This window comes from Electrona antarctica, assembly GCF_951216825.1.
Source record: "Electrona antarctica genome assembly, chromosome: 19".
Classification (NCBI taxonomy): Eukaryota; Metazoa; Chordata; class Actinopteri; order Myctophiformes; family Myctophidae; genus Electrona; species Electrona antarctica.
In genome coordinates, this window is record NC_136800.1 from 25,600,072 (window position 1) to 25,622,219 (window position 22,148).

At 42.2% G+C, this 22,148-nt stretch overlaps 1 protein-coding gene across 1 annotated transcript in view; it reads right to left on the minus strand.

The window, feature by feature from the left end:
• dhx9 (DEAH (Asp-Glu-Ala-His) box helicase 9) overlaps positions 1 to 21,761 on the minus strand; it is a 35,504-nt gene extending 13,743 nt beyond the window's left edge. The window contains exons 1-17 of the mRNA XM_079529670.1: positions 21,680 to 21,761; positions 18,664 to 18,815; positions 18,179 to 18,319; positions 16,274 to 16,409; positions 15,624 to 15,808; positions 14,326 to 14,474; positions 9,349 to 9,395; positions 8,626 to 8,762; positions 8,007 to 8,096; positions 5,440 to 5,601; positions 4,952 to 5,029; positions 4,474 to 4,665; positions 3,898 to 4,039; positions 3,551 to 3,633; positions 2,845 to 3,001; positions 1,872 to 1,969; positions 1,062 to 1,275 (exon numbers count right to left, since the gene is read on the minus strand). Of these exons, the coding sequence (XP_079385796.1) occupies positions 1,062 to 1,275; positions 1,872 to 1,969; positions 2,845 to 3,001; positions 3,551 to 3,633; positions 3,898 to 4,039; positions 4,474 to 4,665; positions 4,952 to 5,029; positions 5,440 to 5,601; positions 8,007 to 8,096; positions 8,626 to 8,762; positions 9,349 to 9,395; positions 14,326 to 14,474; positions 15,624 to 15,808; positions 16,274 to 16,409; positions 18,179 to 18,319; positions 18,664 to 18,774 (2,122 nt within the window). The 5' untranslated portion in view covers positions 18,775 to 18,815; positions 21,680 to 21,761. The remainder of the gene's footprint in view (positions 1 to 1,061; positions 1,276 to 1,871; positions 1,970 to 2,844; positions 3,002 to 3,550; positions 3,634 to 3,897; positions 4,040 to 4,473; positions 4,666 to 4,951; positions 5,030 to 5,439; positions 5,602 to 8,006; positions 8,097 to 8,625; positions 8,763 to 9,348; positions 9,396 to 14,325; positions 14,475 to 15,623; positions 15,809 to 16,273; positions 16,410 to 18,178; positions 18,320 to 18,663; positions 18,816 to 21,679) is intronic.
• Between the last annotated feature and the right edge of the window lie 387 nt (positions 21,762 to 22,148).

The following is a 22,148-nucleotide window of genomic DNA, read 5'->3' on the forward strand; positions in this document are numbered from 1 at the left end:
TTTGTTTGGTTTGGATGTGGGTTTGTTTGGTTTGGATGTGGGTGGATGCGGGTTTGTTTGGTTTGGATGTGGGTTCGTTTGGTTTGGATGTGGGTGGATGCGGGTTTGTTTGGTTTGGATGTGGGTTAGTTTGGTTTGGATGTGGGTTAGTTTGGTTTGGATGTGGGTTTGTTTGGTTTGGATGTGGGTTCGTTTGGTTTGGATGTGGGTGGATGCGGGTTTGTTTGGTTTGGATGTGGGTTTGTTTGGTTTGGATGTGGGTGGATGCGGGTTCGTTTGGTTTGGATGTGGGTGGATGTGGGTTAGTTTGGTTTGGATGTGGGTTCGTTTGGTTTGGATGTGGGTTCGTTTGGTTTGGATGTGGGTGGATGTGGGTTAGTTTGGTTTGGATGTGGGTTAGTTTGGTTTGGATGTGGGTTAGTTTGGTTTGGATGTGGGTGGATGTGGGTTAGTTTGGTTTGGATGTGGGTTAGTTTGGTTTGGATGTGGGTTTGTTTGGTTTGGATGTGGGTTAGTTTGGTTTGGATGTGGGTTCGTTTGGTTTGGATGTGGGTGGATGTGGGTTTGTGTGGTTTGGATGTGGGTGGATGCGGGTTCGTTTGGTTTGGATGTGGGTGGATGCGGGTTCGTTTGGTTTGGATGTGGGTGGATGCGGGTTCGTTTGGTTTGGATGTGGGTGGATGCGGGTTCGTTTGGTTTGGATGTGGGTGGATGCGGGTTCGTTTGGTTTGGTTTGGATGTGGGTGGATGCGGGTTCGTTTGGTTTGGATGTGGGTGGATGCGGGTTCGTTTGGTTTGGATGTGGGTGGATGCGGGTTCGTTTGGTTTGGATGTGGGTGGATGTGGGTTCGTTTGGTTTGGATGTGGGTGGATGTGGGTTCGTTTGGTTTGGATGTGGGTGGATGCAGGTTTGTTTGGTTTGGATGTGGGTGGATGCGGGTTCGTTTGGTTTGGATGTGGGTGGATGCGGGTTCGTTTGGTTTGGATGTGGGTGGATGCGGGTTCGTTTGGTTTGGATGTGGGTGGATGTGGGTTCGTTTGGTTTGGATGTGGGGGCCTACCGAAGTGAGCGTTCATCTCCAGGTGCCTCTGCATGGAGTAGATGAGGTTCCATCCAGGCAGGAAGATCAGGACGGCTCCGGACACCTGGAGTGTCTCGATGTATCTAAGTAGCGCCTCCACCAGCTCAAAGGGCGTCTCCTTCTCGCTCATCTGGGCCATGGTGCGCTTGGTTTCTGCAGTGTACTCCGCACTGCAAATGATGTTGCAGTTGGTCTGCGGACACACATGAACACAGGACACCTTTTACATCAACTGGAAAATACTATTTTTAAAGTTGATATTATATATCTCAGCGATTAGTTTGGTTAACCTTTGCACCATCCAGTCCATTTAGAAACAAAATTAAGCAAATAAAATAAAGAGGTGCTCAGCTTTATACAATTATTGCTGGTGAAAGTAAACTTAAGTTGCTGTCGGGCGGAAAACACTTGACTATTGACTAAACTACCTAGAGTTGAGTACTTTGTCCACCACCTTAAATGATGATTAAAAAACAGGGTGCTCGGGTGGCACAATGGTAAAGTAGCTGCCCACCACCGCAGGGTCTGGGGGTCTTAATGCACACTGCATCAGACTTTGCTGAGCGTCTATATACGGATGCTGATATTTGTCACAGTACATACTCCTACAGGCTGGGGTTCCACCTGTCAGCAGGGAGTGTTAGGTGGGAGGAGTAGGACACATGGTCTACGAGTCTACGTCCTTTCGGTGGGGGCTCCTCACTGGCAGGTGAGCCTGGGGAGCATTCATTTGGCATGACTAAATTGAGGTTAAAAAAAAAAAAAAAAAAAAAAAGGTTTCAATCTCACATCTTCATCTCCTCCATCGTCATCCTTGTCTTTCTTCTTACGGTCCAACGGAGGAGGTACGAAGTTAGTCATCTGAATGCAATCCTCCAGGAAATACTCTGTAACATGCACGCACACACACATTAAACATATCTGAATTCTGAACATTGAATCATTCGGCAGACACTCTTATGCAGAGCGACTTACAATATAAACTCATTTACCGCCAACATTGCCATCTAGTGGCTGAAAAGGAACTCACAGATTGCCACCTGTTCACTTCAACGTTAGAGAGCGTCTTAGTTTGAAAGCCATTTTACCTGAAAACTGTAAAAAAAAACCTGCTATGTAACATGTCCCGCGAATATTATTTAATTCACCCAAAATATTTTTGATTGATGATCATATCGTTTAGAGAAATGAGCCGCAAATCAAGATTGTTTTGGTCCAAAACGAAGAATCTGAGATATTACAATCCTAAAAATTGGGTTCCCATAGACAGCATAAGCCAGCGGAATTTTCATTTCTGGTTTCTTTCGGTTTCTACAGTTGTGAACCGCAATCAATTGATATTAAAAAAGGCGTGAAAAGACAATCTTTTGCGTTTGGACCAGAAGGCGTGAAAAGGCGATCTCGTCCGTAAATGAGTTAAGCAAGATAATCACAAAGAATCAAGAGAGAAAGTGTAGCGCATCAGTAAACTAGGATCACAGGTAAACAATCAGTATAAAAGCAATATACTATCGAAATAACAATCTGTACATTGAAACTATATACCAGGTAAACCATGAACAGTGTGTGTGTGTGTGTGTGTGTGTGGCTTTATAGGGCTGAGTAGTCTACTTTGTTTAGGGAGAAGAGAGTCATGCTGGAGTATATAGCTGGGAGTTCAGTAGTTAGTTTAGTTTCCTTTGTTTCCCATATTCCTTTGATGCCCTTTTGACCTAAAGTCATCGTGGCCTTCATTGTGTGTCCATCATATTATGAAGTGTACCTTGGACCTCGAAGGTGCGTCCGTGCACCTCTATGACGGGACAGTTGAAGAAGTACTCCCTGAACATGGTGGTGTCGATGGTGGCTGACATGAGGATGACCCTGACCTCTGGGTACGTCTGCACCACGTCTCTCAGCACCACCATCAGAAAGTCCGTCTGACGCAACAAACACACATCACCCATTAAAAAAAACATTTGCAAAGCCTTGTTTTTATGTGCGTCCGATTATTAGTGATTATTTCTAGTTCATGTTCAATTGAATATTATACGTGTGCATGTATACACACACAATACACAAATACAGTAGCATAAATGGACCGCTGCAAAAGTTACAAAACCCATCACAGCTATTCATTGTTTGTTTCTCCTTCTGCCAAGTGTTTACAAACTTGATTGAGAAATGAAATAGTATAATAGAGACTTTGAATTTAATTTTCACCAATGATTGGCAGTTGTGTGCATTACATGCACAACAAATATGACCCTGGTCGACTTGATCAGAGCGATATAAATTCAAGATCAAAGTTTTTGAAACGTTACGACAGAAAAGTCCAAATGTGTCTAATTTACAAGAAACTTGCTCCAGACAGCCATGCATCGCCCCTATGACAATTTTGGAAATAGTTCACTTGCATTAATGTCTCTTATTAATGTCTCTATGCTCGACACACGTTAATATGTCAAAGTAATTATTTCATGACTTACATTAATGTCTCTCTCGTGGATTTCGTCAACGATGACGTGGCTGATGCCTCTGATGCCGGCCTCTAACTTCCTGAGTAACACACCTGTAACACACAACAATACACACCTGTAACACACAATAACACAACAATACACACCTGTAACACACAATAACACAACAATACACACCTGTAACACACAATAACACAACAATACACACCTGTAACACACAATAACACAATACACACCTGTAACACGCAATAACACAACAATACACACCTGAAAAACACAACATGTGACAACTATACAACTGAAATACACCACACATTTTGCCTTTAAGCTGATCTAGGACCAGTGTGTTGACTTACCCACGGTGCAGAACATGATGCTGGCGTGAGGTCTGGGAAGGATGGACTCGAACCGTACACTGTAACCACAGCTCTTCCCAACATCCTCTCCTCTCTCGTACGCCACCCGCTCAGCCACCGACACCGCACTGATACGCCTGGGCTGCACACACACACACACACACACACACACACACACACACACACACACACACACACACACACACACACACACACACACACACACACACACACACACACACACACACACACACACACACACACACACACACACACACACACACACACTTTTTATTATTACAAAGTCAGAGAGGCTTATTGTCGGTATCAGCAAGGGTGCAGGAGTCTATCCCTGTTTCAAGCAAGGGCAGAAAAGTGAAGACGCCAAAAGTGTTTGATGATTTGATTGGCTGAGTATGGAATGTGATGTATGATGATCACGGAATGATGATGATCACGGGTGTGATTTTTATATTGTGATGAATATCATATTGTTAACTTTTTCATTGTGATATTATCGTAGTGTGAGGGTATCATTACATCTTTTTGTAGTAGTAGTAATATTGTAGTATTTACCTGAGTCACCACTATGTTGCAGTCTGAAGCGCGGTGGTTGTGGATGAACTTGTCCAGGATGTATTGAGGGACCTGGGTGGTTTTACCACAGCCTGTGGCTCCTCTGATGATCACCACTGGGCTGCTGTCTAGAGCAGCCATGATCTCTGCCTCAAACTTCTTCACTGGCAGCTGCTCTCTCCCTGCCAGGATCTGAAGAAGAGAGACAGAAAGGAGGTTGAAGTCTTTTTTTTTAACCATCTAGTCTGCTTTTATCCATCCATCTATATAGTCTTACTGCCGTTTCTCAAACAGTAACATGGGAACATGGGAAACATGTAAATATACAGTAGTTTAAATGCATAAAAAAATAGATTTTGGTTTGGACTAAATTGGTGTGGCAAAGAGATATTAATGGCTTTACTGATTAAGACTGCATTACTACAATTAATACTATTGATATTAATAATAGTGCACTAGTAAATGTATAATGTTAAACCTTGTGCAGGTTCTCATCATGTTGCATCTGTTCTGTCAGTTCATGGTGAAGATCTGCACTGATCTGTTCTGATGTACACTGAGAGAGAGAGAGAGAGAGAGAGAGAGAGAGAGAAAGAGAGAGAGAAAGAGAGAGCACAGACAGGAAGAGATGGTGGGAAAGTGACAGAGAGGGAGGGAGGGAAAGAGACATTAAACATCTCTAGATACTGAAGAAGTTTAATGATAATTCAAATGACAATCCAAACAATCCAACAGTAGCGTTAATGGAACTTATTATCACAACAATATAACCCACTAGTGTTAATACTAACGAATGCCAGTGGTTCTTCGTTAATATATATCAATACATATCAATCAAATATCAATAAACTTCGTCTTTTGGATAAAACTTCGTCCTGGGCGCTGGGTGTTACTAATAGAAAGGATGGTGAACTTCGTCCTGGGCGATTGGGGTGTTAATCATATAACACTAGTGTTAATACTAACAAAGGCCAGTGGTCCATCATCAATGTTGCTGGAGGTCCAGGGGTTCCAGTTGACCTGGGGAGGAGACCAGGGCACCACCCCCGCTGTGCTCTGCCTCTGACTGGGCTCAAATGATGCCATCTTCCCCTGGATGAGAGACACTGGAGCATCGGGGTCCATAGGCTGGCAAAACATTTAAAAAACAGCTTTACAAACAGCACCGATACAAGAAACACAAGTCAGCCATCTTCCCCTGAATGAGAGACAACCATAGGAGTCTAAAGATACAACAAAAAAAGAAGAAAAAACAGTCTACATACTAGAATCCACAGACTATCTGAGATATTAACCAATTAAACCCCAGCCAGCACCCGCCCTCTGGGGAAAACTTAGAAAACACATACACATACAACCATCAGTCTACTGCATCCACAGGCTGCCCCACCATACAAAGGAAACACACACAGATCATAGTCTTTTCAACATAATGCAAAGATTGATGGGGTGTTTTTTTTGTTTCCTGCAACAGCTTTTGCAATGCTGTTGCAATCTATCAATGAAAGTGCTTCACTAGAACGGCTGTCTGGAAAGCCTGGTGATGCAATGTTACTGCCTTTCATTTCTGTCCTGAGCAGCTGGCATGCTGAGATTATGGAATATATTATCCTTACATTGCAATATGGTAATCACCATCTGTAGCCTGTCAGTTACGCTACTTGCTAAGCAAAGTTTACTGAGTCGCAAGTCTCGCAACACAAAACTAGACCATCATGTTACTGCTGCTGCGCAGTCCCCACGCAGTATGACTGGCATAACACCACAATTAATGACAGTGACCGGCTGGTACCGATACGGCCGTTTGATATAAAACCGGCTATTTTGATCGGCGAATGATTGATCGGTGCATCTTCGATTTTTTCATGTTAATCCTGTTCCCAATTTTAACAACTTGTTTCTCCTTTGAGTGCCGGGTTGTTGTCTCCACCAGGCCGAAGGCATGGGGAGAGAGTATGTTTTGCACTCCGTCCGTCCGTCCGTCCGTGTGTCCGTGTGTGTGTGTGTGTCCGTCCGTCCGTCCGTCTGTGAACAGCTAATCTCCGGCACCGTTACCTCGGTCGATGCCAAATTTTGCACACACACACTCCCTGGATGCCAACAAAATTTCCAGAACGGCCTGTTATAGCGCCACCAGGAGGCCGCTTTGTGCAAAACAAGTTTTTGGACAGTACACCTACAGATTTTGTCCAAACATCACGCAAATTGGTACACAGTCTCTCTAGAGCCATTCAACGAAACGGGTCATTCAGATTTCTCAGACTCCATCCTGATTGGCTAAGATTGGCTTCCAAAGTTCGCAGGAGTGCTCAGTTTCAAACAAAATGCTGCAAATCATGAACACATCGTGTGATTTCCGTGAAATTGTGCACGCACATTCCCACTAGGCAGAGAAAGAAATGTCACATGAACATTTTCAACTCAGCCTCATGGTGGCGCTATAACTGGCCGAACAGTGTTTTTACCTTTAACTGCACGGATCTGTGGATAACTTTGTATGCCAACTCCCTAGAGGCCAAGGAAAAACCTTTGCCTGGAATTTTTCACATCTGCTCTTTATAGCGCCACCAGGAGGCCGACATATGTAAAACACATTTTCTAATATTACTCCTTCAGATTGTATCCAAATTTCACGCAAATCGGTACACATGCTCTCCATAGTCATGTGATCAAGACGGGTTTGTTTGATTTCTCATAATCCACCCTCATTGGCTACAATTGACTTCTAAATGTTTCAGGAGTAGCCTGCTTTGTACCCGTTTTGTACAAATCGCCACAACTACTCCCACTAGGCTTTGGAAGAATGCGTGTTTATATTGCTCCTAAACATTTTGCCAAACATCACACACACACTCCTATCCTCCTGGTGGAGACCTGTGCCCAGAAGGGCACTTTTTCTAGTTTACTCTGTATTTGTCCATTGTTTCACTAGTAGTGACACTGTGATATTTATCATGCAATGCTCTTCATTAATATCTCATCATGCACACATCCCTTTCCATGAGGAAAGACTTCCCATGAACATAGAATACCTGTTCACCTTAATGGAAACCACTACTATTGATGCCATCTTGACAAGAAAAAGAAAAAAGAAACGTGTTTAGCTGGTAGAACTTCATCAACAGCTGTCAAGTAAAACTGTCCTCTGAAAAGCCAGCATTCTGTATAATAACAATTACGATGAAGGTTTGCTGATGATGGATATATAATGTACATTTTATTTATTTGACAGGGACATTGACACGTCAGTTTTCACATCCATGTAAATGTGCCAGTTAGCCAGAAGCAAATTTTCATCTGTAGTCCCTGAGCAGGCGCTTAAAAATTATAAAACTATCCATACAAAAACACATACAATAGAATACAAGAACAAATACACATGGTACAGGGGACAGAACAACCGCAGAGACAGATGGTCACTTCAGTAACGCAGTAATACTTACAGGAGATGGGATGATGGTAACTATAGTAACACTAATACTTACAGGAGATGGGATGATGATGGTAACTATAGTTAACACAGTAATACTTACAGGAGATGGGAGATGGACTCCTAGTTCCTGAATCACGGTCATGATCTGCTGCTGAAGGTCTGGAGCAACAGTGACGTCATGCACCTCCAACTACACACACAAACCATTGACAACCATTGAGTAATAGTAGTATGCAGTAATCACATTTTACAATTAGCTTCATGTATTTATACATTCATATATTTAGTGTGGGATTACTATAGTAATTGCCCAACTTTATTCCATATAAACCTTTTAGGGTCCCTGTGGCGTCATGTGGGTCAATACATCATCATCATCATACTGTACTTAGCGAGCTACAGTAAGTGTGGTCGGTGGAACCACACTTGCAAGTATATTTTATATAGTTTAAGTTAACAATTAACATTAGGTTAATAAATTAAGTACCAAAAGTATTTGAAGTAACTAGATAATTTCAAAAAATAATTTAGCAATAACTTGGATTGTCATAATAAAACCCTTACTTGACCTTTCTTAAATCTGTACTTATGAATTTATTATATCCACTATGATCTTGTTTAATAGTAATGTTTTCACTGCTGAGTGAGTGACAGACACTCCCTCTTGAATATACCAGTGTATACTGTATCACACACACTCAGCATGTAATGTACGTTACCGTTTCTCCATCCTTCTTCTTGGTGATTCCAGTATAAGGCTCAATGACTCCCAGATGGTACAACTGTCTAACCAGAGACAGAGCACACGACTGGGCTGCCAGCTTCTTGTTGGAGCCATGCTCACGAGCTGTGATCTCTGTCAAAATGCAATAAAATTATCATTAATAATACTACTACTACAAATAATAATAATAATAAACAACAACAAAGGCTGTGAGGAGCTCCCACCGGGAGTACATAGAGCCTTCGTCCTACTCCTCCCGGCCAACACTCCCTGCTGACAGGGTACGTACAGTGACAAACATGCCCCTCCCCACCCGGCTTCCCTCTCCTGACACGAGCCGATTGTGTTTGTGTACTGTAGAGACTGAAAAAAGCCAGATGCACAGCTGTGGATTCGAACCCCTCGCCTCTGCGGTGGTGGGCAGGCACTTTACCAATGTTCCATGCGAGTGCTCTACCAGAGTTAATGTTCATTTTAAGATTGGTACATGGTGGCCTGGGCCTTAGCGGTCCAGGCACCTTGGCTGGTAATCTAGCATGACAGTGTGTGGCGGGTTCGAGTCCCGATCCCGACGAACTCTGCTGGGGGCTTCGCCCCGATCTCTCTCCCCGTTTCCTGTCTAGCTACTATACCTCTATCAATAAAGGCAAAAAGCCCAAACAATATCTTAAAAATAAAAGATTGGTACATGGTATTTGAAAAGGGGGAAACAACTTACTTCGTCCCAACTGTCTCACAAAGAGCTGCATCTCCGCTATGAAGCTCCTACAGAAAACACAGTTACATCACAACCACAGGAGTATCATTAAACAGCAATGATGACTCAATTATCCTACCATTACTACATTTAAAGCTGCAATTAGTGAGTTTTATGTCCTTTCCTGGGATGATGCGGGAGACCAAACTCCTACCGCTCTTCCAAAATGGAGTCATAGTTATTGTGTTAACACCTTAGAAGCCCGGAACTATTTAATCCATTTCATCCAGGGTGCCCATCATTTGTAGCGCACGGACCACTTTTACCGGCGCACCGGAAGCTGGTGTGCATGTCTGTGTAGCAGCTAACAATAGCCACACCACTCTAGAATCGATCGACAACAACGGGAGGTAATAATAAATCTATCGCGACTGGACCGCTGAGCGCCGTCTAACACAGGATCTTTTTTCAGAATTAGACGGGATGATTTAGATCGGGAGTTATGATCGTTATAAGATTTTCGTTTTCGTCAGCTAAACAGGCAGGGGAGATTTTCGATGACGTGTCACTTTTTGACACGTCATCAGATCGGGCAACAAGCGCTCCAAGGCTCTAGATCGATGCGAACGGTTTTGTTTTCATTAATCTCCGTCTTGTTTATCAATCTCCGGCTTGGGCACTTGACCGTGACCTTGAACTTGGACGGAGAACTCCGGCTTGGACATCCAAGGTGTTAACATACTCTACGTACACATTTATTAAAGCACTATGACAGTTTGGTAGAGGTTAGATTGCCATGACAAGTTAACACTACATTTTGGTGAGTGAAACATTTTCAATAGTTGCTGTTGATTTGAAATGCTGTTGATATTCCCATAGTCTCCTTGATTTAGATTGTACAGCGGAACAGCTCTTAAAGTCACTCAGTAAATAAACGGGCACAAACAAGATTCTGCCAATAAGTGGCATATATACAATAGCCAAAAACCTAACAAAAACAAAGCCAATTTCATGTAATGTGACTCATCGTCCAGTTTGAGACCCATATCTTGCAATCTTATAAAAAAAATGCAATGCAAATGCAACATTATATATTGCCAGAATCGGCTTTTGTTTACGTGTTAAGAGTTACATTGAGGTGACAGGATAGGAGACTATTTTGGAGTAACTATTGGATATACCGCACCAATATACTAGATATAATATATAATAGACTAGAGTTAAATCATGGTTAATATAAGTCTCTACCAAAGAGTCATAGTGCTTTAACAAAACCATGTATTATTCCTGCCAGGCCGGAATGGCCGAAGGGGAGTGACAATTATCTTTTCAGTCTTGTGAGTCCATCTGTCCATGAACAGCTCATTTCGCCCATAGTATCACCACAAATCTTTGCACGCACACTCGTAGTAGATCGAGGAAGAACCGCCACGCCAAATATTTTCAATCTGTCTCATTTGTAGGAGTAGAAATACAGCCCAGTGCAACACAGCAAAACACACAGTAGGCTGCATGGAGCACACCTTTATAATATGTAATAAGTTCCAACTTCCATTTTACTGCAGCCTTTCATCATTGTATTTAGACCATAGGCACTTAGCAGATTCTTATTCTTAGCAGATTCTTATCCAAGTACAACATATACTATATATAATATACTGTATAATAATAATAATAATAATAATAATAATAATAATAATAATAATAATAAACTATTGGTTGATCTTACCTGTTGGTTGCTCAGCAGTCAGCCTGTGTGTTTTTCTGCCAGCCTTCAATAAATCACCTGTTTGTCCATCATGCTACACTGTGAACTGTGGAACAGTTGACAGCAGAAATCACAACCCAGCACTGTGAGCCATTCCACCATGAGACAGCGTTAGTTCACCTAAACACTGTCCCATGTCTTCACATGGTCTGGGTTGGAGTTCTGGTGTCAGCGTTGTCCGTCTAATGAGGCCTCCTAGGGTCCTACTGTACATCAGGGTGGGAAGGTCTGACTGCTACACTGGAGGATTGGGGATTGGTCATTTTTATTGATGCCGATATCCTTTTTGATACACTGTTCAAGATTCGTAGTGATTTTGAGGACACCTCCGTAGCTCTGTTGTCATGGGCGCTAAGTCAGAGTGCATCACAATTTACACCTGTACCTTTGATATGTCCTAGACGAGAAATTAAAAGAAAAAGTGCTTAATGATTTAATTTGTAGTGTGATAAAAGATAATGGAAGAAAATGAACCCGTTTACAGTGTACATGTACTGGAAACGAGATGCATCGGTAATCGATTTGTACTCGAATCGTAGCCATCTGAATTGAATCGTCAGGCACCTAAGGTTTCCGCCCTTACAATTTGATACCTCGTCGCACAACAGTGCTGTGCAAAACTTGGGACAACAATAGACAATCTACAAGCTCACAAAGCGCTGCGCCGCTTTGATGGCTATTTTCACCATTTCTGAATTTGTTTTGAAATGTTTTGAAACTTTCGGCATGCAACCAATTAAGGTTATTATTATAAGAAAGTTATTAATTATTGCAATATTTATTTTAAATAATCAATTACATTTTAGTTGAATTAAGCTACAGTCAGATGTTTCCCACCCTGGCATGTGGTCAGATACAGTGTCAGTTGTAACATCATTGTGTGGGAGGTGTGTTCTTGTAGCTCCCAGAATGATGACTGTGTACAGGTTTCAGGTCAGTTTTCAGTGAGAGCTCTCTGGTGTTCAGACCAGCACACACTGGAGCTCTCTGATTCAGCAGCAGTCCAGCAGAAAAACACACTGACTGACACAATGCACATCAACATCTACCAAAACACATTTACTGACTTAAACACATCAACATCTCCTGGTCATTACTAACACTACCTGGTAGGAGATCTAGATCAGGGACGGGCAACTGGCGGCCCAGGGGCCACATGCGGCCCCCACCTTCACTTAATGCGGCCCATATATTATTATTTCAGCTGTTACAATTCCAAATATGCAAACATCACCCGCTTTAATTACTTCAGTCTATAGATTAGTAGCTTAATGAGTGGCATTCAAATGTTAGTCTGTTTTATGTATGTATTTGTATTTTGTTCATAAAGTCAACATAACTATAACTAAATGCATTTGAAATTATATAAAAAGGTTACTTTTCAGGATTCCAATTAAAAAATAGCCAAAAATAATTCAGGATTTCAATTAAAATATAGCAAAAGTAGCTGATCTACAAGCTCAAAACGCATCGCACTGCGACACGTTTTGAGCTTGTAGAACGGCTATTTTTGCTACGACAGTATGCAATGTGGCCGAGCAAAAATAGCTGATTTACAAGCTCAAAACGCATCACACTGCGACGCGTTTTGAGCTTGTAGATCGGCTATTTTGCTACGACAGTATGCAATGTGGCGCTCTGAAGTGAGTGTGGAAATATAGTGGCCCTCTCCATCATCAAAGTTGCCCACCCCTGATCTAGATGATCTGGTCTAGACTACATCATTTGGTCTACTATAGACTATGGGCTCCATTTTCGTCAGCGCTAAACCCCTTATCCCTAAACTTCTTTGCCTTTTTTTTACTATTTTGCAAAACATTTTTGAATAGTTCAACCAGCCAATCTACATTGACACGTTGTGAGCTTGTCGACTGGCCATTTTAACTATTCAAAAATGTTTAGCAAAATAGTAAAAAAAGGCAAAGAAGTTTAGGGATAAGGGGTTTAGCGGTGACGAAAATGGAGCCCAAAATGTATCTGTTACGATCTGGTCTAGATCAGTGGTTCTCAACCATTTCGAATGTGACGCCCTAAAATAATCATATTTGAACTGGGAACCCCCCACCCAGGAATTGTAAGAGTAAGAGTTGAGGCATAACATTTAATTTGACTCAGTTCCACAGATAACTGTTGTGAAAATAGCAGATCTAACAAGCTCACAACACAAAGCTTGTAGGTCTGCTATCTCCACTATTATAATTTTTTTATTTGACCCCTGAAATCATGTGAGCGATATGAGCCGGTGTAGATGACACGGCCAAGACTATGTGGTTTAGGTATATGTACCCGTTATGATCAGGTATAGACTACAGCTTATGTACCTGTTATGATCAGGTTTAGACTACAGTATGTGTACCTGATATGATCAGGTATAGACTACAGTTTATGTACCCGATATGATCAGGTTTAGACTACAGTATGTGTACCTGATATGATCAGGTATAGACTACAGTATGTGTACCTGATATGATCAGGTTTAGACTACAGTATGTGTACCTGATATGATCAGGTATAGACTACAGCTTATGTACCTGCTATGATAAGGTTTAGACTACAGCTTATGTACCTGCTATGATAAGGTTTAGACTACAGCTTATGTACCTGTTATGATCAGGTTTAGACTACAGTATGTGTACCTGATATGATCAGGTTTAGACTACAGTATGTGTACCTGATATGATCAGGTATAGACTACAGTTTATGTACCTGCTATGATAAGGTTTAGACTACAGCTTATGTACCTGCTATGATAAGGTTTAGACTACAGTATGTGTACCTGATATGATCAGGTATAGACTACATTATGTGTACCTGATATGATCAGGTTTAGACTACAGTATGTGTACCTGATATGATCAGGTTTAGACTACAGTATGTGTACCTGATATGATCAGGTTTAGACTACAGTATGTGTACCTGATATGATCAGGTTTAGACTACAGTATGTGTACCTGATATGATCAGGTTTAGACTACAGTATGTGTACCTGATATGATCAGGTATAGACTACAGTTTATGTACCCGATATGATCAGGTATAGACTACAGTATGTGTACCTGATATGATCAGGTATAGACTACAGTATGTGTACCTGATATGATCAGGTATAGACTACAGTTTATGTACCCGATATGATCAGGTATAGACTACAGTGTGGTACCCGATATGATCAGGTTTAGACCTAGGACCCGTTTTGATCGGTTCCTACTTGGACTACAGTATGTGTGTACCTGTTATGATCGGGTCCTACTTGGCTGTACTTGTACTCTGCAGTGGTCTTCTCTTTCTGGAAGAACTGGTTCAGTCGGGCCTTGGCGTTCTCAAGGGTCCAGTTGCCATGGAGACCAGCGTTCAGGTCCACCTCCTCAGACTCCAGGGTCTAATAGAGAGACAGGAGGTCAGACATAACATAATACCTTTTAGACAACAGTCCAACTTTACAATAAGCTTAAAGACAGTATGTATTGTCATTTGTAACCCGTGCAAAGTGTAATGTTTACTTATAAAGGTATGTTCCAATGTTCAATGCCACAAAAAAATCATTCATAAATTATTATTTGTATCTCAATGAACACTCATGAACAGCCAATACGGAGATCTCCGCCCTATCAAATAATCCTGCTCGTCGCCAGAGACGGAGATTAATCATAGAACAGAACATTATGCTTTTGATAGTGGGAACTTTGGGAGCATTCAAAACAGTGCATGGATTTTCTTTCTTTCATTGTTTAAGAGGATTTAATTAAAACCGTCTGTGCCGTTAGAAAAAACCTTCTCAAACCAAATGGGGAAACAGAGACAGGGTTGAGCTAGTAAGACTGAAACAGCTATTTCACTATGAAACACTTTTGGGGTAATGCTAAAAAAAGAAATTTGTGAAAATACCAGAGCTTGCAGATTGTCTATTTTCCCTACTTTTGTGCGACACAAGAGGCACATTTATATACACCCCCCCAAAAAAACAATGACAGTTTAAATAGAAGGGGGCATGGTGGCACAGTCGGTAGTGAAGTCGCCTCACAGCTAGAAGGTCCTGGGTTCGATACCCGGTGGGGACGCTGTGGGCGTGTTATCACCTCCGCGTCATCAGTGCCCATACCTGAGGCGGGATTGGCGAAAGGTTTGCATGTTCTCCCCGTGTCCCCTAGGGTAGGTATTAGGTAACCTCACAAAAAACATGCAGTAATCCTGGTCTCTAAACTACCTCCCCCTGGCCAGCCGGGGCGCCTGATGGAGGGGAAAGGAATTGGTCGGAATAACGTTACGTTCGGCCGGGGAAACTCTCCCCCGTCAGGTGAAAAGAAGTGGCTTGGACTCCTCATGCATAGAAGGAAGCATGAGGTCAGTCCGCTTGGCCCCCAGGTTGGCAGAGGTGTACCACCCAGGATTACATTTGGACACTGGGTGAAAAAATGGGTTGCCAAAATCATGGGATAAAAATTAGGTATATCTAAAAAAGAAAAAAAAGTTGAAATAGAGATACAAGGTTTCTGCCTGATGGCAACGACATGTGAGCAGTGAGTCTTACCGCCTGTGCCTCCTGTTCGTCTCTCTTGTCGTAATACTCTTTCAGGTTGGCTCCTCTCTCCCACTCGCCCCCACCACCTCCTCCTCTTCCTCCTCCAAATCCACCTCCTCCTCCAAATCCTCCTCCTCCTCCTCCTCCTCCTGAGTATCCCAGACCAGTTACGCCTGGTATTGGGACTGATGCCGCTGAAACACAGTCATCAATAATAACAATCAATCAATAAATCAATTCAAGAACATGTATTAGCTTTTTGTCTCTCCTACTACACCGTCTCCCTCTCAGCTGTCCTACTGTGTGTCTCTCCTTTGCTGTCTCCCTCTGAGCTGTCCTACCGTCTGTCTCTCCTACACCGTCTCCCTCTCAGCTGTCCTACTGTCTGTCTCTACTTCGCTGTCTCCCTCTCAGCTGTCTTACTGTCTGTCTCTCCTACACGGTCTCCCTCTCAGCTTTCCTAATGTCAATCTTTCCTAAACTGTCTCCCTCTCAGCCATCCTACTGTCTATCTGAATATAATTTTAAATTAGTAGTTGGGAGAAAAGAAAACTAAACTCCTATTTACTTAAAAAATACAAACCAAAAATCTCCTTGTATTCAAGCTATCACAGGGTGAGTAAATGAAAGTGAAATAGTGTTTCATGATCTTCTCCTACCTTCTGTTTTTATCATGTGTGGAGGCAGTGGTCCACTGGCAGGCAGACTGCCATACCCTCCGTTATCACCTCCTCCTGTGACAGCTCCCATTCCACCTCCTCCTTCAGGAGACTCAAAGCTATCTGAGACGCTCGCCTGGTGACAGAAAGAGGCAAGGAAAAAAACAACATCATCATTTAGTATTCCACTGTTACGTTCTTAGCTTACGTATGATTCATGATAACTACTTTTTTATGTACTGTATATGATGTATTGCCATGTTTTTTGGTCTTGCTTAGGGACAGGTCGAATTTTAAATAGGGGTACCCCTGGAGGAAATTGATGTGTCCTGATATAAAATACCATCACCCTCCCTGTGAATGAAAATACAAATCCAGTCCCCTCCCCAGGTGATTAAACAAAAAGGAATCACCCTCCCCTATTAACCTATTAATTAACATCACATTTACCTCAGTATTATTTATTTCTAACTTTAATCTGGTAGCGTTTTTAATATGTGAGAAAATAAAGTGACCGCAAAAATCGCGAAAAATTGTCCGCTGTGAGGTTTGAACTCACAGACAATGCTGACAATGGTCTCGTAGTCTAACGCCTAACACAGCAAGCTATCTAAGCCATTGAAAAGTGGGGGTTGAAGTGTGTACTTGTAGTGTGTGTTGTAGTGTGATTGACACGGAACAATGAAAACTGGTCCTGTTGGGAAGAACCAAGTGAAAGCAACAGAGGGGTATCGTTGACCAAAGTTGTACTTTAATTCAGAAAAGCTGTAGTATTAGATATATATATAAAACCCGGACTATTTTATTATCAAAATTGGATCACCCTCCCTTGGACTCGAAGTAAAATTAGCTCACCCTCCCTCTGACTAAAATTAAAAAGACATGGCCCTCCCCTATTTTCCTCCAGGGCCCCCTTTTCTAAATTTCGACTGGTCCCTTAAAGGAGCATTCAGTGATTTGGGTGATTTGGAAAACCCCCCGGTCCGCCCCGGTAACAAGATGTGCACATGCACGCACTACAGTTGGGGGACACGCAACAGGCCAACAGCACGCGCACCAAGACCCGCCCCGCTCGATCCTGATTGGAAGAAGGCCCCTCTCATAATGATTGGATGAAGGCTTTGCCACCCAAAGCCCAAACCGAAACTAAGGTTTTTTGACCCCAGGGGCTCACTGGGGACAGGGAGGAACTTCTCATATGGTCAGCACACTTTATAGTAGGGAGGATTAACCAAAAAATAAGAAAAAATAAGTGATATTTGAATTAAGTGAAATCACTGAATATACCTTTAATGTAAATCGCTCTGGATTAAGAGCGTCTGTCAAATGCCTAAATTGTAAATTGTTAGTGTCCAGTCATCTTGACCTCCTGGCCGATGGACGCACACACACACGGTTTTCATTACCATACTTGTGAGGACAAACATTTGGGAATATCTGAAAATAGCCCCCAAGCAAGCAGACCAATGGGTGCTCTTTTGTATGAATGGGTGCTTTTGTGCCATTTTGTATTTATGGGTGCTATTTTGTATTAATGGATGCCATTTGTCGGTGTGCGACATAAACTGATGAAAACTCAAACCTCTAATCTAACCTGAATATGTTCCTAATTCTAAGCCTAACTGTAAAAACCATAACCATAAAACAACCATTTATCGTGTGATACACTTTTGACATTAATGTCAAAAACCTCAGAGCTCCACTTTATTTGCATAAAGTGATGATACTAAGGAGACATTCAAGTATCTGACAATGTATAAAGTCACTGTACTAACTTTGAGGAGGCTCAGGCGGTATTGTGTTGTTCTAAAACAGTTTTTCCCCCACATTTCCTGAAAAGTTAATATTTTGGACATAGCTGGTTTCTGCCTGACAGCAGAGATGTAAAAACAGAGCATTACAGACCCCTATTGCTGGAACCTCGGCAGCGTTCATCTCTCCCACACGGACCAGGTAGTTGACAAAGTCCCGGGCTGCGTTGGACTGAGCATCTTTCTTGTTGGTGGAGTTCCCCATGCCGGTGTAATTAAAACCCTCCACACGGGCCTGAAATCACAAGAAGGGCTTGAATGTACAGTACATTATATAGGGCTGTGCTCAAATATTGATACAGGAAATATATCATATCTTACTCATTTATTTGCGCCCCCCCCCACCTCCCCCTCCCCCTCCTCCTCTTCTTCCCAACCCAACATCGTTATGTACCATTTTTTTACCAAAGTAAAACAAAATCTTAGTACTTCTTTCACCACTTGTTGTTATGCCATTGTTTTATAATACAACACAGAAGCATTGAGAACAATATTTTTTATCTTACAGTGAAATCAATGATGATTATTATTTACATGAAAATAAGCCAACATCATTCAGAGAGGAATAAAAGGTTTTACCTCACACATAAACTTCTGTCGGTTTTTATTTCCTGCTGCTCTGATGTCATAGCTGGGAGTCAGCTTCTTCTTCCCCAGCCACGCGTACAGGAAGTTCTTGATGTCGGCCATGTTGGCACCGCCGTGGGTCTACAGCTCTGTTGACCTGCAGCCTGCGGGGTCAACAGGAAATGATGTCAGAAATGTACCAACATACCCAGAAAAATGTTTTTTTTATTTTGTCGAAACGTCAGTACTCTTAAATTGTGACGACGAGCTGTGTGACCTCCTTTCTTTTCTGTTTAAGTTTATCTCCTGTAGTCAGCACCTCCCCACTATTGGTGTGTACTGTTCTCCTACCTCTTTGTTTGTTTAGACTGGCGTAGCTGTCTGGGCACCTAGGCAAAAAACGAACCGTTCGGTACGCCCTGCACGGTTCAATACAGCTTTACGGACCGCAATTTTTTGTTTTTGAGGAGAGAAAAAAAAAAAGAAAAAAAAAGCATCACTGCAGAGTTCCCTTCGACCCACGAGCAGAGGCGTATCTACAATAAGGCGAGGGCAGGCGTCCGCCTGTCCAAATCCATTTCTGGCCTGGCCAAAATCCATACAATGAGAAAAAAAGGACAAAAACAAGACGTGAGAATTATTAATGGACAGCTGATTGGCCGTCGCGGTAGAGCGCGACCCTCAATCACCATTGGAATGTAAATGCAAGCCTTTCAGCCTTTGTATACTACTCGTCTGGCAGGTATATCTCTTTGAAAACCTTTAGTGCTACGATTGTGCGCGGGGAGACGACAATTAACACATCTTGCCTGTCCAAAATATAATTCTTGCCTGCCCAAAATGTAATTCCTGGAAACGCCACTGCCCACGAGTGAATCCACCTGGTGTGTTTGGCAACAGTTGATCCACAAGCATCAATACACATTGGGAGCCAGGCTGTAGATCGTCTATATTCGCCAGGCAACACCATCGGATTAATACATGATCACATTGATTAGCCTACCTGACGTTGTTGTGCTCGCAGCAGGAGCTCATTAAAAGTATTTTCCTCAGAAAAAAAAAAAAATATATTCCATGGCTGTGGAACTCTTCTTGTAAGCATTATAAGCATATCCTTAAATCCTTGTTATGCAGAGATTAAATGTGGATCTTAAATTGTAAACTAAACTTGTGTTTACTTTTTACACATGAACGCAAATCAAAAATGTTATTAAAGAAATATGTAAACATTAATAAACAAACAAAAAAGGGCATTTCCTTTACACTAAACACAGATCTACAAAAACACCAACGTGGAATATACACAAAAAAGCTTTGGTCATGTAAACAATTGAGGAATAGGAATACTTGTATTCAGGTTCCATGTACAGTTGGGTATGAATCTCTGTTCGGAATGAATTCATTCTGAATACATTTTGTGCATGTAACTGAGGCCAGTGTCTCGTCCTTGAAATCTTGGATCAAGACTAGCTCTGGTCCATAGCTCTTTAAAGCCGTCGCAATACAAATACAATTACAACTAGAAAAAGTGCCCTTCTGGGCACAGGTCTCCACCAGGAGGATAGGAGTGTGTGTGATGTTTGGCAAAATGTTTAGGAGTAATATAAACATGTTTTTTTGTTTCTTGCAACAATTTTCTTCATTTTGTTGAGGAAATGCAGAGCCAGATCACTCATAGCATCTCTGAGGATAGAATTCTGGATGAGCAGGACATGTGCAGCATTTTATACAAAACGGGCTATTCCTGAAGCTAATCAGTGTAGAATCTGAGAAATCCAACAGGCTCGTCTTGATCACATGACTACAGACATCATGTGTACCGATTTGCGTGAGATTTGGATGAAATATGTGCGACTAACATAAACAATGTGTTATGCAGAAATCGTCTTCATGGTGGCGCTATAACCGACAGATGTGGAGGGATGCAGGGAAAATGTTTTTCCATGGCCTCTAGGGAGTGCGCATACATAAGTTGTCGATGCAGTTATAGGTAAAAACAGGAATTGGCCTGTTATAGCGCCACCGTGAGGCTGATTTGGGGAAAAAATAGTGGCATGTCGTCCTCGGCCTAGTGGAAATGTGCGTGTATAATTTGATGGAAATTGGACACTGTTTGTGATTTGTAGCATTTTGTTCAAAACGGACCAATCATGTGAGCTTTGGAAGCCAATCTTAGCCAATCAGGATGGAAGATGGGAAATTGTGCAGATCTGTGTTGATCACATGACTATGGAGACAGTGTATACCGAATTGTGTGATGTATGGATAAAATGTGTACGAGTTCTCTACAGAAATGTGTTTTGCTTAAATCGGCCTCATGGTGGCGCTATAACAGGCCGTTGAGGAATATTTGGGGCAGAGGTTCGTCGTGGGCATCCAGGGAGTGTGTGTGCACAGTTTGGCATGGATCGGGCCAACGGTGCCGGAGATTAGCTGATAACGGACGGACGGAAGGACACACACACACGGACGGAGTGCAAAACATACTCTCTCCCCATGCCTTCGGCCTGGTGGAGACAACAATAAAACGGCAGCAAGAGCAGTAAGGGTATGGAGCTATATGGACCAGAGCTAGATCAAGACTATCATGATCATCATAGTTACACTAAGAGGAGGCCAGGTCACTCACTCACACACACACACACACACACACACACACACCATCATCATCGGCGGTCACTCGTATCCGAGTATGACTGTGCTAGCTGACCGTTTAGCTTAGCATCATGGATGTATCTATCTAGGATGTATTTAACATACATGGTAATGCTACATGCTAATTCCAACCGTTTCAAAAGGACGGGGTGTGATTGTAACGACAACAGCAATAATAATAATAATGTGGGTTAGGCTTAGCTAGCGGGCTAGCGTTAGCTAGCGTAGCGTTGGTGATATATGAATGGAGGTCTAACTTGACGTCAGTGTTTCAAACTGCACATACGTGACAGTGTAATGGCGATAAGTAAAGATTAGATTAAGTAGATTATTACAGTAAATGTTACATTAAACATGCTGTGTATTTATATACCCGGTGAATGAAGTCCTCTGCAACGAACACAACGCTTCTTCTTATTCGCCAGGTGCTTCTAAGGCCAGTGTTTGTTTTGTTTTGTTTTTTGCAAAATAAGACTTCCGGTGGACGATTACTTCACAATAAGAGTACCGGCCCGGACTTTCCGGCAGTCTGTACACTGGTGAGTTTGATTGATTGCAGAATTACAGTACATTTCAAGTACAACTCAATACAAAATAACTGTTAACTGTTAACTGTGAACTGTGAGTATGGACGACACCATAAAGCATTACAACATTTTCAAAAGAACTACAATTGATAGACAAATGCCTTTATGGCCATTGGCCCCAGCATGGGCCAGGTACAGAACTATTCTTGTGTCCTTTTCAGGATGGTTTCAAAGCTGTAGTGCAGATAAATTGAATCCAGGTTAGTTTGAGAGCACATTTTTCGTTACAAAGCAGCAGTTAACCCTACATGTCAT